Source organism: Danio rerio, chromosome 15 (assembly GCF_052040795.2).
Source record: "Danio rerio strain M-AB ecotype USA chromosome 15, GRCz13ab, whole genome shotgun sequence".
NCBI classification, from domain to species: Eukaryota; Metazoa; Chordata; class Actinopteri; order Cypriniformes; family Danionidae; genus Danio; species Danio rerio.
In genome coordinates this window covers 28,000,804-28,022,500 of record NC_141035.1, presented here as the reverse complement: position 1 = coordinate 28,022,500, position 21,697 = coordinate 28,000,804, and the positions used below count along the sequence as shown (strand labels likewise).

Below are 21,697 nucleotides of genomic sequence, written 5' to 3'. Positions count from 1 at the left end.
ATTGGATTGGATATTTTTAACACCAGCAGATACACCCAGGTTTAAAACAAACTGACAAAATGTGTCTTTTTTTTCAACAATTTCAAAAATGTATGAATAATACTCCTAATATGTAAGCAAAATTTTTAATTTAATTGTCTAGATGTATCTGATTGAAGCTGAATCTCTAGATCACATTTGATAAAGTGTTTCATTCATTCTTCTATTTTCCTGATTTCTGTGCTGCTGCTTTTCATATAATACATAAAGCAATGACCTCAAAAAAATTCGGTTTAAAACGGTGTAGCACTTTACGTTGGATTGTGTAATCATTTGCAAATAGAACCAACACATTGGTGACAATAATAACGTTGTTGTAATGCACTGATGTATACCACAATATTACATCAAATGTTTTATTCTGAAATAAGCAACACTTGTGTTTTAGGTTGGCGAAGCACATGAGAAGACGAAGGAGAGCTCAGAGTACTTGAAGTACCTCACGCAGCAGGCCGTGGCTCTACAGAGAACCATGAACGAGATCTACAAAAACGGCTCCAATGCTAGCATAATGCCTCTCAAGGTCAGTCACACACCTCTGCCATCCTGAGCCTCACTCATATGGTTGAAAATTGTTACAAGTGCCATTTTTGGTTGATGGGTTAATTTGTTGTTCTTTGCAGTTTACGGCACCAAGCATGGCCAGTGTTCTGGAGCAGCTTAATATCATCAATGGCATCATCTTTATTCCCCTTAGGTGAGTAACTGAAATTTTTATTACATTTTTTTTTAACAGTGCTTTGAAAAATTACAAAAAAGACTGAGATAACAATCAGTTTACATACATGCACAAGCTTTCCATCCTCATTAATAATAATACGACATGTATAAATAAATAAAATATCAAAAATTAACAAAAAAAAAACATGATAAAGAAAAATACGTAGTAGGGGAGATGAAAGTTCTCAAAATATGAATCCAAAATCCTCTAATGATGGGCATAAGCATCTTGCTTTGTGAGTAACTGCAGTTGTTATCACCTAGATTGATATTATTATTACAAATTTTTATATTATTTTTTTTGTCAAAGACAGTAGTTATTTAAATTATTAGTTTGCTACTACTTTGCTTCAAGATACTAATATACAATTTAATTAGCAAGTTAATTAGGCACATTATTGTTCAACAGTGATGTTACTCTTTGTTATTCAATTGTGGTGTTCTGTGTATGCCATCGAAATAAAATATTAAATATTTAAATAATAAAACTATCTTTGCAGTTTTTATGTTTTTAATTAGAAAATACCGCAAAATATTTCCTTGCTGTGATACACATCATGTGGGAAAACATTCAAGAAATTAATTTCACAGGAGTGCTAATAATTTTCTGTGGGTGCTAATAATTAATAATAGTTATTATAATAGTGCTAATAATTTTCTGTGTGTGCGCGCGTGTGTGCGTGCACGCTTATTTATCTACTTATCTACACACTGGTTTGTTTTTGTGAATTGTGGGGACATTACATAGGTTTCAATTGTTTTTATACTGTACGAACTGTAAATTTTCTCTCCTCTACTCTTAAACCCAACCCTCATAGGAAACTGTGTAAATAATAATAATAAAATAACAATAGTTCTGTGTGGTTTGTACAAGACTTTTGAAATGAGGACATAAGTAATGTCCTCATAATTCATCACCTTGTAATTCTTGTCATACTCATTTCATTACACACATTTGTGTCTTGATATGCCAAAAAAAGTGTACACACACTATTACATTCATAAATTATTGATAACAATACAGCAGTTGTAAAATAATATTGGATTTAAATCACCTATAATCTGAATAATAATAAAAACTAACTTGTTAAATGAACATTAAAACCAAAGTTCAAGAAATAAATATGTAAGTAAATGTAAAAATGCACAACAGCATGCACATCACTATGGATAGGTGCTGAACCAAACAGCTGGAATGAACACTGTCAGATGAAGAGCCAGTGTGCTCAAAGTTACAAGCTTTTTTTTTAATTTAGCCTATTTACTTTATTAAACAGACCCCCAAGTGTTTCGCTATTCTGTGATTGCTGAATCCAACGCAAAATCAACAAAAAGTTGGAACATTTTTGTGATCCTGCAAATTTCTTAATAAAATGCTAAATTTTGAGGGTCTCAGAAATGATGTCTCACCTGCACCCTCACAATCAGTACATGAAAGGAGGGGGGTTGTTTTGCAGCCTGTGCAGTAAGCAGATGCGGATAAAGCGCAAGTGAAGTCATAGCAAAGATTGGATTAGACATCCTGTGGCGCAAATTGGGCATTTTGTGTGTTAGATGTGCTTCAGACTGCAAAAGAAAGTTGAAGCAAACATCTAACAAAAAGAGCAGTGGAACAGACAGAACAGCAAGCAGCTTACAATGATGGAGATTGATTCAAGAATGACGGCCGCTGAATGTGACCTAATTGAAGAACATTATTTGTGCTTTTCATGTATAACTGGTATTATGGTGTGCGTACAAACAATAAATGGTTTCTTTTAACTCTTCTGTGCTTCCCTGCCATTGACGGATTTTACAGAAATCCATGTTTTAGGTGTACTAGAGTAGAGGAAGCCTTAGCGCAGTGTTTCTCAACTGGTGGGTTCAGTGGGTTGCGTAGTGTTAAAATTAAAAGTTTAATTTTTTACTTATTTTGACTTTTATTTTGAAATGCGTGCACGACAACCTTACTGTTTGACATGTGAAATTTCATTTAATTATAGCAACAAATATGTTGAAGCGCAAGTACGAACCTGAATATGTAAAGTATGGATGTACATATATTGACGACAAAAAAGACTTAAAGCCTCAGTGTGTCGTAAGGTGGTCTCACAAGAGAGCATGAAACCTCCTAAATTAAAACGACATTTAGAAACCAGACAACATGTTTATTAACAGTTCATTTTGGTTCATGGTAACTGAACTTTTCCTTACCCTAACCATTGTTTACAGTATTTGTCGTTTTTACTTTGTAATATTTCTATAATTTAATACATTTTGTTAAATGACAGCAATAAAAAAATGTTTATTTGTAGGTCTTGAGGATTTTCTTATGATTTATCTGTCACTACTGTATGTTAACAAATAAATACAAATTAATTATAATTCCTTAAATTGTATTATAGTTCTTAAAAATTTGGGTTGCAGCTTGATGACCATGGAAAATGTGGGTCCCATGGCCAAACCAGTGGAGAACCCCTGCCTTAGCGTATATACTGAGTGTAAGGTACATGATATAAGATGCTGTGGGAGTGAAATCTAAGAGAAATCTAAGTAAGATTGTGGATAAAAATAAAGGTTATACAACGTGTAAAGAAACTTGAAATAATGTGTTACTTTGTTTATGATTTTGAATTTATTTATTTCTTTATTTTTTATGTTTTGTTGTATTTTGTATACGGGTTGATTGTTTGAATGAATTACGTTGTTTGGGGACTTTGATTATGACGTCAAAATTGCGGAGTTTACCGGATGTATAAATTGCGTGTAGGAGTGAATGAAAACGATGGAACGCTAGGAAAAACACGGTAAAAGGGGTACATGTATACGGTAGCTTCACGGGTTCCTCCTTCATGAGTTATAGCTCCTGGTTTGATGGAAAAATAAGGTAATTTGGTTTATTTGTTTATCGTTTAATTGTTGATGTTGACTTAGCGTTAATTTTCGGGATTTATTTGTATTTGTTGTTTGTTTATTTTCTCTCTAGTTCTTACGGTGATTCACGAATGAATAATGTGAACAAATTCTATGAAGTGTGACCAATAAACTAATCGTGAACATCAGTGGAAGACTTAGTCATCTTTTAACCAGGACGCAACAGTAAGAACTTATTTTATCGGCCCGGCAACCTTGTCAACAAGATGAGCTGCGTTGCTTCACTTGGAGGAAAAGGCGGCGTTGCTCCTTCTGGCTTTTCTGCTTTCGATTGCGTTGGGAACTGCGTGATCGTCGCGGCTGATGATGGATCAAAAGATCAACTAAGTTAAAGGACTCGGCTCAGCGTGTAGCAAGCAAACGGGGTCGAATGAACTGGATAAGGAAGTCCGGTTTGTTTACATGGACCGCAGTGAGTACTATGGATTGAACTGTTTATCAGATGAGTTCTGAATGGACAACTTTGCTTTAGGTTTCGTATTTAAGCTTGCAATGGACATTAGCGTGTTTTCACTTTATTAATGGACTGAATATTGAGTAATTTCATATTGTGTGATGATTTCTTAATGTGTTCAGTTTGTATTTTCCTGATTGTCACACCGATTGTGTATGTTACTGAATGTGAATGTCGCCAATATTTGTTCTTTAAGCGTAAATATAAAAGAGAAAATGTCGAAGTCAGATGCAGGTGTAAACGATCTAAATAAGCGAGTGGATGATTGTGTTGATACTCAAAGTGAGAATGTGCGTCACTCAAAACGTGTTCCCATTCTTACAGAAAAAATGCAGTCATACCAACAGGAAGAGTCACAAAAAAGAGAAAAAAGAATTACTCGTTTATATGATAAGTGGAAAGTTGAGGCCCGTAGTGCTCGTGAACGTCTTAAAACTGATATTACAGTTACTCAATTAGCTATGGTAATTGATGATTTAGAGGCAGCAAAAAACAATGTTTTAAAGGAATATGATGATTTCAGAAACCGTACGTTACCCACTATGGAAATGAGACGAAAAATTGATGCGTGTGAAGCTGTCACCGCTGATATCATTAAAATAATTCATGGAAGGATATCAGGTGTGGATGAAGAATTTGATGCTGAAAGGGAAAGGGGGCGTCTTCAAATGTTGTTAGATCACAAGCATGCACGCTCAATTTTTGGGTCAACTGTTTCATGCGTCAGTCAAGGGACTAGCAGTCATTCTAGTCAATGCAGTCATTCTAGTCAATGCTCTGTCGTTTCTAGTTTAGCAGCTAAAAGAGTAGATGCTGCTGCAAATCTAGCGGCTAAGCAAGCTGTTTATGATTCTCTATTAGAAGAAACAAAACATAAGGAAAGGATACAACAATTGGAAGAGCAGCATAAAAGGGCTATTGAAGCAGAAGTGAAAGAGTTGGAGCGGATACAAGCGAAAAAAGATGTAAAGGCTGCACAAGCTAAATTGGAGGTTTATGACAAAGAGATCGTTAAAGAAGCTATGTCATATTCAGAATGTGTTAAGATTAAAAGCAAGCAAGATGCTTCTTTGGTAAAACTTGAAAGAAAGCAAGGTGCATCACAAACTCAAGTGACTTCTGGGATACCCATTTCAGCTTCTGTCTTTCAGGACAGTCTTGCCTTAAATCGATTGCCAGTACCGGAACCTCCAGTTTTTACAGGAGATCCTATTCGATTTATTGAGTGGAAAATTTCATTCATTGCACTTATTGAAGGAAAATGTACCTCGTCTGCTGAAAAATTGTTTTATCTTAAAAGGTATGTGAGTGGCCCTGTGAGTAGAGCTTTGGAGGGCATTTTCTTTCGAACTGATGACGAAGCATATCATGACGCCTGGGAGAAACTAAATGGTCGCTATGGTCAGCCATTTTCCATTCAAAGAGCCTTTAGAGAAAAATTAGCTAATTGGCCAAAAATTAGTTCAAAGGATGCAATGGGTCTTCGCAACTTCTCTGACTTTCTGAGTGCATGTGAAAATGCCATGCCTCATGTCAAAGGCCTTCAGATTCTGAATGATTACCAAGAAAACCAAAAACTTGTTCAGAAATTGCCGGACTGGGCAGCCAGTCGATGGAATCGACAAGTCACACAAGTTTTAAGTCAAAATCAAGAATTCCCGGACTTTAAGGAATTCTGTGCGTTTGTGTTGACAGAGGCAGAAACAGCTTGTAATCCAGTAACATCCTATCAAGCTCTTCATGATTTAAGTCCCATCGTTGACAAACTCACTTTGAAGGAAACAAAAAGGAATAAGGCTCAAGTTTTTAACACTCAAATGAAACATGAAATTCAGAAATCATTTAAATCAGAAACAAGAGCTCCTTGTCTGTTGTGCAAACAAGGTAATCATCAGCTCAATAACTGTCCTGACTTCTATAGTAAATCATTGGAAGAACGGCGAAGCTATGTTCAAGAGCAAAAACTGTGTTATGGGTGTTTGAAAACAAGACATATAGCAAGTGAATGTCGTCATCGTCTTGCTTGTGATGTTTGTCAAAGAAAGCATCCTACGTGTTTGCATGATGCTAACTTTGTAAGAAGAATTAAGTCGGAGCCTGTGACGGAGTCTTCATTTCGAAGTATTCCTAATAACAGCACGGATGCAGTTGCTTTGAGTGTAGCAGGTGAAGGGCAAACTGCGAATACTTCAATGATTTTGCCCGTATGGATATCGACTAAGGAGAACCCTGATTGTGAAAAACTTGTGTATGCGCTTCTTGACTCCCAAAGCGATACCACATTTGTTGATCAAGAAATAAGTAATTTCCTTAAAGCACAGTCAAGTCCAGTAAAACTGAAACTAACTACTATGCTTGGTAAGGATACCATTGTACAAAGTGAGAGAGTATTAGGGCTACAAGTGCGAGGGTATGAGTTTGGTGATTTTGTAGATCTTCCTCCTGCTTATACCAGAGATTATATCCCTGTGAATCGTCAGAATATTCCTACTTGTGAAGTAGCAAAAAATTGGAATCATCTATCAAGTATTGTGGATAAAGTTCCACCATTAAAGGATTGTGAGATTGGTTTATTAATAGGGTACAACTGCCCTCGGTCTATGGCTCCTCGAGAGGTGATCGTTGGGAAGAAGGACGAACCTTTTGCTGTACGAACTGATTTGGGATGGAGTATCGTTGGACGTTCATCTCCACGTCTTGATTTGCCAAAGGAGAGTAGTTTATGTCATCGCCTTGCGGCCAAGGAACTTCCTCCTGTCACTCCTGCTGACGTAATTCGCGTTCTTGAAACTGACTTTAAAGATATTAGTGAAGAAGGTATGAAGGTATCACAAGATGACATTCTCTTCATTAATAAGTTGAAAGAAGTCATTCATAAAAATGTGCATGGGCATTATGAGATGCCATTACCTTTTAAAGAAAGGCCTATTCTACCAAATAACAAACAATTGGCTGTAGTTAGGCTTAACCATCTCAAAAGAAGGTTGGCGAAGGATGAAAGATATAAGGAACAGTATAAGGAGTTCATGAGCGAGATCATTCAAAGAGGGGATGCGGAAGAGGTGATTGATAACGGAAAAGGAGGAGAAACATGGTATTTGCCTCATCACGGTGTCATTAGTCCGAAAAAGCCCAATAAGTTGCGAGTCGTGTTTGATTGTTCAGCAAGGTTTAACGGTTATTCATTGAACGATCACTTACTTCAAGGGCCTGACTTGATTAATAGTTTGATTGGCATTCTAATGAGATTTCGGCAACATCCTGTTGCGCTTATGTGTGATGTAGAGAAAATGTATCACCAATTTCATGTGAATGAATCTGACCGAGATTATCTTCGATTCCTTTGGTGGAAGGATGGAAAATTCAATCAGAATCCTCTTGAGTTTCGTATGAAGGTCCATATTTTTGGAGCCGCCTCTTCTTCAGGGTGCGCAAATTTTGGCTTGAAGCACATCACAAATGAGAACAGTCATCTATATCCTCTAGGTTCAGAATTTGTATTGAAGAATTTCTATGTAGATGATGGAGTTACTAGTGTGAAAGACGCAGAGATGGCAGTTAAGGTTGTTGATGAAGCAAGGAAGCTTTGTGCAATGGGTGGTTTGCGATTGCATAAATTCATGTCGAATGATGACACCGTCTTGAACGATATTCCTATGTCTGAGCTTGCATCTGATGCTAAGGAATTGGAGTTTGCATCTGAGTTGCCATTGGAAAGAGCTCTTGGAATACAGTGGCAAAGAAATTTGGATTGTTTCAAGTTTAATGTCAAATTGCAACAACAACCTGCCACTCGTCGTGGAATATTATCCACCATTGCATCCATATACGATCCATTAGGATTTATAGCTCCTATTCTATTTAATGGAAAGAAAATTTTGCAGGAGATATGCAAGCGTGGTGCTGGATGGGATGATTTTTTGTCAGAGGAAGTTCAGCTACGGTGGGAGCAATGGAAGCAAGATCTTATCAACTTGCAAGAAATAAACATACCAAGAACATATGTACCTAACGATTTTGGTACTATTGTTAAGGTAGAGTTGCATCACTTCTCAGATGCTAGCACTTCCGGGTATGGCCAATGCTCTTATTTGAGATTTTGCAATGAAGATGGAGATGTGCACTGTGCTTTGGTTATGGGAAGATCAAGAGTATCACCTCTGAAGGTCGTCACAATCCCCAGACTAGAATTGACAGCTGCAGTCATTTCTGTTGAAGTAAGCAATGTGCTTAAAAGAGAGCTTGATTATGTTGATGTGGAGGAATTATTTTGGACCGATTCAAAAGCAGTGTTAGGATACATAAGGAATGAAGCTCGTAAGTTTCATACTTTTGTGGCAAATCGTGTACAGAGAATACAGCTTAGCACAACCCCACAACAATGGAGGTATGTCCCTTCTGAAGAAAATCCTGCTGATCATGCCTCGAGAGGATTAAATGTTCAACAATTGCTGTCGTCAATCTGGTTTTCTGGCCCAATGTTCTTATGGAAGAAAAACTTACCAAATCCAGAAGACCCAAAGGTAGAGATCTCCTTAGAGGATCCAGAAGTGAAGTTCGCACAAGTCTTTAAGACTGAAGGCACTGACGAAGTGAATTTGATTGATCGTATAGCTAAATTTTCTTCGTGGTCACGAGCAATTAGGGCTATTGCTCGACTTATGAGAAGAGCTTGCAAAGATAAATCAAATCACCTGAGCACTACATCTGAACGACAAAGGGCTGAATTGCATATTGTTAAATGCTTGCAAAGTCATGCTTATAAAGGTGAGTTGGGGAGGCTGGAGAAGGGAATGGATGTTTCGCCCCAATCTCAACTGTATCCTCTTGGTTCATTCATTGATGAAAATGGAGTGCTTAAGGTGGGAGGTCGACTTCGTCACTCAGACTGTTTAGAGTCTTTAAAATATCCTGTCATTATTCCAAAAAATCACTCCGTTACCAAAATGATCATTGCACATTGTCATGAAAAGATCAAACATCAAGGAAAGGGATTTACCATTAATGAAATTAGGTCTTGTGGATATTGGATTCCAGGGATTGGTAGAGCTGTGGCTTCGTATATCAAAGGATGTGTTACATGTAGAAAACTTAGAAGATCCACAGAGGTGCAGAAAATGGCTGATTTGCCATCAGAGCGAGTAATTCCATCACCTCCATTCAAGTATACCGGTATGGATTGTTTCGGACCACTCTTTGTCAAACAGGGAAGAAGTGTGTGCAAGGGGTATGGCCTAATCTTAACTTGTTTGTGCTCGCGCTCTGTGCATATTGAAATGCTCACGGACATGTCGACGGATTCCTTTATTAATGCATTACGCTGTTTTATTGCCATCAGGGGTGCTGTGCAGCAAATTCGATCTGATCAAGGAACAAACTTCGTTGGTGCAAAAAATGAATTCAAAAGGGCACTTGAAGAAATTGACGCAGAGAGATTGAGAGTATTCTTATCTGAAAGACAATGTGACTTTGTGATGAATGCGCCACATGCTAGCCATGCTGGTGGAGTATGGGAGCGTCAGATCAGAACTGTGAAATCAGTTTTAAATTCCATACTCTCACTTCATTCAGCGCGATTGAATGATTCTTCTTTGCGAACCTTTCTCTATGAAACTATGGCGATAGTAAATAGTAGACCTCTCACTGTTGATTGTTTAACTGATCCTGACAGTTTGAGACCAATCACTCCAAATCATCTACTTACGTTGAAGTCAACAGTTGCTTTACCCCCTCCAGGCAATTTTAAGGATGATGAATATGCTCGCAAAAGGTGGAGACAAGTGCAACATTTATTGGAGCAATTCTGGAGTCGCTGGCGCAAAGAATATCTTGCAAATCTAGCAGTCAGACAAAAATGGCACGTTCCTAAGAGAAATATTCAGATTGGTGATATTGTTATTGTGAAAGATGATGATTTGCCGAGAAATCAGTGGAGATTGGGTAGAGTAAAGGAGGTTACTGTTAGTACCGACGGATTGGTCAGAAAAGCAAAAATATGTCTAGGGGATTCAAAACTAGATACGAAAGGCAAACGTCTTGGCAAGCCCTCAGTAATTGAAAGACCTATACAAAAACTTGTGCTGTTGCTAGAGTTCAACTAGTATCCCAATGTTATACTATTTTTTTGGGTGTAAAAATTGGTGCTTTGCTTAGACTGAGTTTTCAAATTCTGTGAGTGCTAGAGTGTTTGTGTGGAAATCATTTATGACTTATATGTATTGTATGATTTGGTGGGAGTGTAAAGAAACTTGAAATAATGTGTTACTTTGTTTATGATTTTGAATTTATTTATTTCTTTATTTTTTATGTTTTGTTGTATTTTGTATACGGGTTGATTGTTTGAATGAATTACGTTGTTTGGGGACTTTGATTATGACGTCAAAATTGCGGAGTTTACCGGATGTATAAATTGCGTGTAGGAGTGAATGAAAACGATGGAACGCTAGGAAAAACACGGTAAAAGGGGTACATGTATACGGTAGCTTCACGGGTTCCTCCTTCATGAGTTATAGCTCCTGGTTTGATGGAAAAATAAGGTAATTTGGTTTATTTGTTTATCGTTTAATTGTTGATGTTGACTTAGCGTTAATTTTCGGGATTTATTTGTATTTGTTGTTTGTTTATTTTCTCTCTAGTTCTTACGGTGATTCACGAATGAATAATGTGAACAAATTCTATGAAGTGTGACCAATAAACTAATCGTGAACATCAGTGGAAGACTTAGTCATCTTTTAACCAGGACGCAACACAACGTTCCTTTGGCTTAAACCCTATTGTTTTAGATCTGTTTTACATCTTGTCTTGTCGAGATAAAAATAAAGAGGCTTTATTTTTTTTATTTTTTTTATTGCAAAATTGTCCGCACATTTCTGGGAATTACCACCACAAAATCAAGTCATTTTTATGGCAAATAATCACAAAACAAAGTGAAAAACTAGGGGGTCGGAATAAATTGGTAATTTTTTGGAGCTTTGGTTTTGCCGCCTTTTTGAGTGAATGTAAATGTTTTTAAAAACAAACGTAATTTCGTCCATTTTGAGATTTTTTTTTTTTTTTTTTCCATTCTCCATTTTCTCCACACAGTCAAAAGGACCTGGAGAACCTGAAGGCTGAGGTACAGAGACGGCAGCTGATGCAGGATTCTGGGAAAATCCAGGAACAGCAGGGCAGTCATTTAGAGCTCGATGACAAGCTGCCTGTGGATGATTAACAAAACCCCAAACCAACAGACCTTCTCCAGATGAGGAGGACACCATACAGCAGCCATCTGTTTCAACCTGTGGACCCGGCCACTGAGCTGTCTAATCTAACCAATTCAATTTGAGCATAACAGGGAGAGGGGGGAGGACCAGCAGCAGCCGACTAAATAAAAGTGTACAGAGAGTAGTTTATAGCTGTAAAGAAAAACGAAAGCAGATGTTTGTTTGTTTTTTCCCCTACACGTGCAATCCACTAACAAACCTCTCCCAGAGGAAGAAAAAAGAAAGTAAACCAAGCACTTCCTCTGAGAGTTTGCACCGAAGAGGATGGAGACGACCAAGGATGACCATGACATTTTATACCAGAGCCTTATCCATCCATCAATCATCTCCATCTCTAACCTTCTCATCTGAGCCCAGGATAAACCCCAATCCGTCCCAAACCGACCCACGAGTGTAGAAAGATCCGAAAAAAAACAAAACACGCACCTCCTTATCTGAAAACTCAGGTGATTTCTACACTGCGCACCAGATGAAAGACGTTCACCGTTCAGTTCAGCAACAGAGAGAAGGGAGATGGACATATATGAGTTATGGGCTTAAGAATGTATATTGTTAATGGTCTAGTCTAAAAAGCGAATGCTAGCATTGTTATTTCTATGCTCTGCCTTTAGACCGGATCGATGGGACTTTACAGATGCGTGTTCTCAAACCAATCATTTTAGATCGGTGGCGTCTGTAAAAACGAAGAATCTTTTTTGTAAAAGTCCACTAGAAGCCATTAGTACTTTCATGCGAACGTTGATTTGAGCCATGTATGTTTTATAGAAATGCATCGGGGGTTAGACGGATAATTGATTCATTTTGATCGAATACTGATTTGAAATGTCCAGCTTGAATTAGTGACTGTTGTGTTGAATCTTATTTTCCACTTTAAAAGTGTGTGCGTGTGTTTCTGTATGTGTGTTTGTCTGTCTCATGCTAGCGCAGAAACGAATTCAGAGGATTCCTCCAAAGCTGCTGCAACAGAGTAATATTGTGATGATATTTTTATACGTACATCGTTAATGGACTCGATGGTGAAAAATGTGCTACAGATATCAAAGGTTCTCGAGATCGAAATCCATATACAAGTAATTTAGCACAACATTCAGGAACTTGAGATTCCTCCCTAGCAGTATTTATTGCACTTTTCCAGTGCGTGGTTTCATATTGAACCACGAAGTGAGAAAAAAGATGGGCTGCTTTGATGTAACATACCAAAAAAAAGAGAAATGATGATTAAGGGTGTGTTTGCTTGTATACATGCTTTGTGTGTGTGTCCTGCAAATGTCAAAATGTTGCTGTGCTCAAACTGTGTATGAAGCAATATGCTGGAACTAAGTGCACCTTGGATTATGCACATGGATGCAAGAAAACTGCTAGCCTGGTTGTATTTCCCTATAAACGACAAAGTAAACTTGTTTAAAAACTATATATGGTGGGTAATTGATATTTATGAGCAAGAATATATAATTGTGTGTGAGATTTGTGCCTATTTAAGCTTATATAAGGTCCGAGAACTGTATTTCTTTCCATATCTGCTTAATCTTTTCTTTTGGAGTCAGAAATCGTTGGAGGTTGGAGAGAAGAATTGAATGTCTACTTCAATACCCTTAGTTGCCACATGGGGGTGCTGTAGTCAGTATATTAACACTAAAGGACATAACTTGATTTTAATGTATTAAATTGGAATTGATTTCAAAATAAGTGCTAGAATTTAAACTTGGGTTCAATAGATTTGCTAATAATCGATTATTAGGAATCCTCATATGATGATGATGGTGGTGGGTTAAAGCTGAGTTGGTAACAGATGCATTGCAAGTTCAGTGTCAAACAAGCATGACCTTTGAACTGAAAGGTTAATAAGAAGATCCTGTCTTTAGTGTCCTTGCACCAGGCACTTAGCCTCAGGTTGTTGTTTTTTTTCTCTGAGCTGTAGTGTTTAAAAATAACAAGAAGCCAATCTCTGCAGTCAACAATGTTAACTATGACCTCAGTCGAATATATTCAAGCTTCCATAGTTACATCTTTCATAGTGAACAATCCAGTGGATTCAAGCAGTGTTTCCAATTTAACCGCAAAGGTCATTTTCATAATAATACGATTCACCAAATAGTGATGTGTTCCTGTTATTTAGCAAAGCAGCAAGATTTTAATTAATAACTGCTTGCATGATGAACCAATTCGATGTGGTGTAGATGTTTAGGACTTTTTTTATTTTTAAAGAAATGTTGGGGATTATTGACAAGATGCAGATACAAAATAGTATTTGTTTTTATTCATCTATGCTTTTTGAGTTTAAATCTTTAAACTGAAACATCTCAAATGTCTTCCTGGTTATAATTTGCATAATATACTTCAAACACAGTTTAATCACAAATGTTAGTGTTTCTTTTTCTGTGTGAAAGCCTGCATATAATACAAAGAACCTGATTTTTTTTTTGTAATTGGCTTGTTTAAATGTTATTTCAGCAAATGATTTGCTGTGGAACAGTAATTCTTTTAAATATATATTACAATTAATACACCACCATCCTCAGTCTGCAACACATTTGGTTAAACATTTGGCTAAAAAAAACCTGCATGGACCCATTCTAAACTAGAATGTCATCACAAAAATATGATTTTATTTCATTTAGAGCATTTGGTGTCTAAAAAACACCTTGTATTTTCGTTGTTCATTTACAAAAACAGTATCTGTGGATTTCCTTTCTCTTTTTTTGTTGCTGATTTGTTTTCCCTGTTTTTGACCTGAAATATGTTTTATCATGCCCTTTTGCGTGTCTTTTGGTTTCTTTAATGAGTGGAATTCAATGTCAATTCTTTTAAATAACAATCTAATTATTTTTTTGGTTGAGTATCTTTTTGTATTAAAATGAATAAAGAAACTAGAAAACAACATGCGATTATATCTTCATCCACATTGTCTCTAAACACAACATTCTCTTTGTTTTCAATATTATCTACATTGTTTAAATGAATTAAGGATTCTATTTACACTACACATGAACTATTGAAGGCTGTTACAGTTATAGACACGTAAATATTTAGCTTTAGCTGACTGAAAGTTACATTTGAAGCATGAATCATCGTAATATAGCTGGTTTATGCACCTGACATATGACACAGGTGCTGTTTTCACGCCAGCTGGGACTCGAACTCACAAATAAAGGCCACGCGCTCTGAATTGAACCCAGATTAAAATCACTGATGTGGGTCATGTGAGAAATAATGTTTCACGCTCCATTTTTGTAGTTATCTGCGATACTGCGTGAATATTTATTCAAGTAACGCCCACTGTATTTGAAAGGAGGGTGTGAGATTGAAGGGCGTGCGCGCTCCCGCCTGCAGAAGTCAGCCGATGCGCGCCCCCGTGCCGTGTAGAGGCGAATGCGGCGCTGCAAGGAGGCAGACCCCGAGACTTCAGCCCCCCTTTTCAACACGAAAATAACACTTTTGTCGTCCATTATCAGCTTCTTCTGAGGAATAACTTTCAGCGCTGACTCTGTATGGTAAGAACGGGCCATTTATGTCTCTATTTGCAATTAGGTTTGATCACAATCGCCGGCTGAAGAGCTGTTGTGGCTGTAATTTTTGCGCCTCCTTTTCCTCGGTGTCTCAAAATGGCGGACGCGGCCGTTGGAGGAATACTTCAGCTTCTGTTTTTCTTCACTACTCCTAAATATAGCGACAGCTTCGTGAGTGTACATTTCGCATTACACTTCACAAATACAAATTAATTTAGCGCAAGTTTGAAGTTTTAGCGGCTTGTTAGAGATGTGTTCTGCGGATCAACACGTCGTTTCATCAATGTCATGTTAGCTAGCAACAGTTGGCTAACGCCCGTGTCAACACATACATCTGTTTTAATACCTCTGTTTGTTACATTTAAAGTTGACCTTGCCATATTTTATCATGTGTGTGTACATACAGGAAATTCAATTCGTTAACAACGTTTGCTACGTACCGGTTGAAAATAAAGGAGGTGACGAGGGCTGTGTTTCAAAACCTAGCGAACTTCCTATCTAGACAGCATGTTTGCGGTTAGATATGATGGATAACCATTAACCTTTTAAAACATGACGTGTTCAGTATTCAAACGAGCTTCAAAATTGTCGTACATCTCGGTTAGTCTCTCAAAACATGACGAGACACTTCAACTGGAAATCCCTTTTTTCCGTTTACCTCAAGGTTATGGGGTAAAACGGCGTGTTTGACAATTGTTAAGCTCGTTTGTATATAAAATATGGCATCATTAGAGAACATTTGGACTAGTCGGACTTGTACCTATGTTGAGCTGGTCTCAAATGTAGGTCAGCTGATTCCCCCCTCTCTTCATGCAGACCCGATATTTCTATGTGCAGTGGGACACTGAGGTGATCTGTCATGTTGTGCTGCGATTATCACTCCTGCAGTATTTTTTTGGCCAAATTTTCACGTCATTGCTTAAGGCAGCAATAAATGTGCTAATTTAACTACTGCTTGCTCGCTGCATAACTAACAATATCTTGCATGCAAATGTAAACATGCTGAAGAGGCAAGTGTGTACATGTTGCTTATCAAGGTGTGAATGGTTTGAATAAATGTGGTAACGTGTGTTTTTGGATGTACTGTAATCGTTATGGTTTATGATATTGTGCCAGGTTTGCTGTACACTCCCTTAAGTAGTTTGACAGCTGTCTTGGATGGTTACGGATTGCTTGTTAAAGTTTGAATTAAGTTCACTTAACAATGTCATGCGTGCGTAATCGTTTTCTCACAAAGGCGGCATTTATTTAATGAATATTTCATGAATCAAAATATTGTTATTTAATAGTTTTTCTGTAATTGATTGTGTTAGATATATTTCAAAATTTACAATGTTTATATTGCACATTTCGTGTTATTTCTTTACAGTGCATCTGGAAAGAATTCATAGCGCTTCACTTTTTCCACACTTTTTGTCATGTCACATCTTTATTTCAAAATGGATTAAATTAATTTGTTTCCTAAAAATTCTACACACAATACCCCAATCTTTTTTTTAATTGTTGCAAATTTATTAAAAATAATAAAGGCAAGGCAAGTTTATTTAAAAATAAATAAAAATAATAAACCTGAAAAATCACATGTACATAAGTATTCCCAGCCTTTCAATACTTTGTTGATGCACCTTTGGCAGCAATTACAGCCTCAAGTCTTTTTGAATATGATGCCACAAGCTTGGCACAACTGGCCTTGGGAGTGTTTGCCCATTCCTCTTTGCAGTACCTCTCAAGCTCTATCAGGTGGGATGGGAAGTGACGGTGTATGTACAGCCATTTTCAGATCTCTCCAGACATGTTCAATAGGATTTAGGACTGGGGTCTAGCTGGGCCACTCAAGAACATTCACCGAGTTGTTGTGAAGCCACTCCATTGATATTTTGGCGCTGTGCTTTGGGTCATTGTCCTGCTGGAAGATGAACCGTTGCCCCTGTCTAAAGTCAAAAGCACTCTGATGCAGGTTTTCATTCAGGATGTCTCTGTACATGACTGCATTCATCTTTCCCTCTATCCTGACTAGTCTTCCTGTTAGGGCTGCTGACCAAAATCATAATCACAATTATTTTGGTCATAATTGTAATCACGATTATTCAAAACGATTATCAGTTGAAGTCAAAATTATTCGCCCTTCTGTGAATTTATTGTTATATATAAATTTCCCAAATTATGTTTAACAGAGGATTTTTTTACAGTATTTCCTATAATATTTTTTCTTCTGGAGAAAGGCTAATTTGTTTTATTTCAGCTAGAATAAAAGCAGGTTTAAATATTTTGAAACCCATTTTAATAGCTCGATATTATTAGCCCCCTCAAGTAATATATATTTTTGGTTGTCTGCAGAAGAAACTACTGTTATACAATGACTTGCCTACTTACCCTAATTAAGCCTTTGAATGTCACTTTAAGCTGAATACTAGTATCTTGAAAAAATCTAGTACAATATAATGTACTGTCATCATACCAAAAATAAAATAAAATAAGTTGAGAAAAGAATGTTGAGAAAATAAATGAATTTAATAAGTTTTGGAATAAGTCCAGATGCGCTGTAGATGATCAATAAATCCTTGCAAGTTAATCCACTGAAAGTTTGTTTGGTAACCTTCAGTTAAAGTTCCTCTGCGTCTGCATTTGAGTGGCGATTCTTGTTTGTTGGCGTCAGTTTGACTGTTTCAGCCACAATATTCTTAAAGGTCCTATGAAGTTAACAGACTGAAACTAGCGTGTAAAATTTAACTTATATCTCTTAGCTAGTGTGCTTCAAAACAGTGAAAAAATTAGCATTAAGAAAATATTAAAGTGATCTTAACATCCAAAGCTTTGTCACTTCTGCCTAAATGGGTAAAAAATTTTTCATGGCACCTCATACTTCAGTTTCTCATCAATAGTATCTGACATGCCTCGCCCCCTTCAAGACGCTTCTCTCTTTTAAATTTTTTTATATTTAATGTGCTTTATCCCAATCACTCTCTTTGGCATAGCTGTTATAAACGTAATGCTATTGGCTGTTTTTTAAAAGCGTAGAAGCTACTCTGTTCCACCCTCTCTTCATTTTTCAGTTGAGATTAAATCAAACATTGAATAAAAATGCGCATCTCAAAGCAGTTTGCGGGACATTTGACCACACACCTTTAATTGTCACTACGAGGGAATGATTTACGAAAAGAAAGCCCCGTCACCTTCTCAATATTCTTTTTCAGTTGGAAGTACATCAATGTACTTAAGCATAAGTCTCAGCAACTTCTGGTTCATGTGGACTTTTTTTCGTTTTGTGACGCGATTTCAAGATTCTTTGATAATATATTTAAAAAGTTAAATATAAAGTTCAAATACATAGCCCAGTGATTCAGTCATTTAAATAGTTATCTGTTAATTGTATTTTATCTATTTGTTATTATCTGGATAATTCTGCAGATTGTGGTTTTTTTAATATTTTGCCATAGGAATTAAGCAAAATGTTTTAAATGGCCTTCAGGATTTGAAAAATGTTTCTGTTTTACTGTTTTGTATTTAACGTATCAAGTTAAACACAGCAAAACATATTTAAACTATTTTGTTTAGACGGTGCAAAAGTTTCTGAATTTAATATTTTAGAATTAAAATAGTTGTTCTCTGTATGTGTTGGCTGTTTTTTTTCATGCAGAAGAATCTGAAAAATGTTTATTAATAATTGTCAACCAATATATCGGCTGTTGGCCTCTAAATATAAATAGTTATTGGTTATCAATATTCAGTTCAACAAAGTTTCAGCTTTGTTGTGCATCAGTGTATTTTTAAAGGTAAAAAAAAATTATATGTTAACTTTTGTATTAATGAAAAAGTTGGGCTTTTTAAATTTATTTATAACTTAAATAGCAAAAAAAAAATTAATCCTGACTGTGAGAGGCCTAATAGAGAAATCTGTTATTTCTAATGTAAATAGTTTTTATAACATAAGTGTCTTTTTCTCACTTTTTAAAATACATTTTATGCAGTCTTAATAAAAAAAGGTGATTTTTGTACTTTCCTCCAAATAAAGTAAACTTAGATTCACTTTGTGAAGTACTCTGTGAACTCTAGTTAGTGACATTGAGCTCACGTCTGGTCATCATTTTAACTCTGTGCCATTCAGATGAGCTGCTACTTGACAATCCCTTAGTGGAAATGTACTGTGATCCACTAATAATGGCAATGCCATCAAGGGAATGGGAGAAGTGATTACTAGTCCAGACTTAATTGGCCGGCTGTCTTTACCAGCTTGCACAATTTCACAAAGAGGGATGTTTCCTTTTGCCATCTGTCTTAAAATAAAGAAACTATTGAAATGACAGACTTACAGGACTGTTTTATGGGCTCAAGATGCATGGGAAATGCTGTTAACAGATTAGACCTCCTCATGCACCATTTGTGTGTATTAGTCTAGTGTTGGAATACTCCTCAGTATATTGCTACTAAGTAAACGGCGAAAAAAAGCAGATGCCAGATTTCTTTGTTTCATTCTTTGTCTTAATCACATGCTCTTGTAAGTGCGCAGCATTGATCTTTTTATAGCAGTTACAGATAATCACTGGACTGTTTTGCCTGGTTGATGGGCTTGGCTGCACACTGACGGTTGCTAGAGCCCCTTGGCCAAAAACGAAAGGATAATTGTGAGTTTGTGCAATCCCAACAGGCAGTTGGTAATGACTGGGATAGAGGTGGCGTGGCACAAAGTACTGTTGCTGTGGGTTTGGTGAGCTCACTGAATGTGTGTCTGCAAAGAGGAGGTCATAATGTGTTTCAGTGCCTGTAGGGAACAGTAATTTGTTCACCATGGCAACTAAAAGCTCAGCTGTTTGATGTGTGAAATGTAGATTTCAAGATGGTGGTCAGTTTGCTTTATCAATAACATTTTGTCATTTGTTTTTGAAGCAGTCAGGTGATGTACTGAAATGGCCTGGATTATAGGGTATGGGGCAGTTTGGTATAAAGTATGACTTAACCCTGTGCTTTTGAGAACTGCTTGCATGCTGACGGGCCAGATTTTTAGACTTTTCTTTTTGTTAGCACTTTAAAAATGAATGTGCTTTGATCTCACAAAATGCAAACCAGTCACAAAACCACTTCAGTGAACATATACAGACTCCACAATATTAACAGCAATAAGCTAGATTTTGTTTAGTTTTCCCTAAGTGTTTTTTTTTTACCCTAAGAAGGCTTTCACACCCATAGCTGGCGAAAAATACACACTTTGCCCCGTTTACACTAATACTTCCTAGTGTTGAAATGACATTTTAGGATGAAAATGATCCACATCCGCAACATGTTTTACGTAGCATTTCTGAACAGCCCTCCATCCGCTGAAAACGCACATCACGTGACCACACAGACACAGCCACACACACACACAGACTTACATGCACTCCTCTGAGCTCCAAAGACGAGCAGTGCACGTCAGACAGTTTATCAAGGGGATGTACTGCTGGATCGCATCTCACTATAGTTGTTGAACTTGATATTCAGACATCCCAAGTCTCCCGGAAGCAAACGAGTGATAATCTCCCGGAATCGCGTCTACCTCCCGGTCCTCAAATAAGTTGTGCACCCTTCTCACCCTGGGATTCCTCCTCGCTCCTCAGAAATGTTGCCGTCGTGCGCACTCTGTAAAACAGACCCCCCACCCCCATAAAAAAACAAACAAAAAAAAAACAAACACTTTTACCGGTAGGAATAAAATACTTTTTTTTTCTCTTTTTATAGCCATATGACTATTAACAATCCCTAAAACACTGTGACATAGCCCAGTTTGTTAGTTCATTGAATCATATTGCTTTTTACAACTGAACCGCTCTAGAGTCTGTTTAAAGTGATTCAGACCAATTGTTTTAGGGTGCTTTCACACCTACACTTTTGTTTCGGAACGTGTCTCGATTGCCCAGTTAGCGCAGCTTGTTTGGCATATGTGAACAGGGCAATCGCGCTCTGTTCCGCGCCAAAGTAATCGCTCCGAGATCGCTTGAATGAGGTGGTCTCGGCTCGATTGAAACGAACCCTGGAGCGGTTCGATTACAGTGAGAAAGCGATCCGATCCGAGCATGGTTATATCACAGTGTTTTATGGATATGTAATAGGCATACGGCTATATGTAGAGAGAATTATGAGTATGGCAGGAAGTTTCGCGAGTCTCCGGATGCCCGCAAATGAGTGATGATCTCCCGGTAATCTCGCGTCTCCCTCCCGGTCCTCAAATAGGCTATGTCGCGCACCCTTCTCACCCCTCCCAACCGCATCTCTCCTCAGACACATCGCGCGCGCGCACCCTGTGAATCACCACCAAACCACCACCTCTCGTGACAGCTTAGCGGGACGCTGCAAAATAAACCCTGACACTCTGACCAATGTGAGGAGAGTTTCCCCGCACGTGACTTGTTAGCTCTTTTGGACCGATTAGAAACTTTGCAGTGTGAAAGTGAACCGCACCAAGAGCAACAATGTAACAATTGTAATCTTTGTTTCGGAACAACTGAATCGATTCACAGGTGTGAAAGCACCCTTAGAGTGCTTTCACATCTGTAGTTCGCTTCATTTGGTCCGGACCAAGTGCAATAAATGATACATTGTTGCATCTTCTGTCGTCTTTGGGTTGTTTTCACACCACACTGCTGGCTTTGGTCCGAACCAGTTGAAACGAACCAAAATGCAGTCATCTGACAAAATCCCCATCTCTCATTAGCCAGATGTTGTTGTACATATTTCCTAAACTGCTTATTGATTGGTCAGAATTCACGTGCGAGAAAATGCCAGTGAACTCCCGCAGGTAAATAAAACCTTTTACTCTGGAGGGACGACTG

General features: G+C 37.5%; 2 protein-coding genes across 11 annotated transcripts in view; both read left to right on the top strand.

The window, feature by feature from the left end:
- Positions 1–14,266, top strand: part of cluha (CLUH binding protein of NUMT mRNA a) — a 47,514-nt gene extending 33,248 nt beyond the window's left edge. For 4 of the 8 annotated variants that reach the window (XM_087283144.1, XM_087283141.1, XM_087283147.1 and 1 more), the window contains exons 24-26: positions 428–562; positions 663–736; positions 3,725–10,837. In XM_087283144.1, the coding sequence (XP_087139270.1) occupies positions 428–562; positions 663–736; positions 3,725–3,776 (261 nt within the window). In that variant the 3' untranslated portion in view covers positions 3,777–10,837. 8 annotated transcript variants of the gene reach the window in all.
- A 481-nt stretch (positions 14,267–14,747) lies between these two features.
- Positions 14,748–21,697, top strand: part of pafah1b1a (platelet-activating factor acetylhydrolase 1b, regulatory subunit 1a) — a 47,422-nt gene continuing 40,472 nt past the window's right edge. Inside the window, exon 1 of one of the 3 annotated variants that reach the window (XR_015508437.1) lies at positions 14,748–14,879. The gene's annotated coding sequence lies outside the window, so the exon portion shown is untranslated. 3 annotated transcript variants of the gene reach the window in all.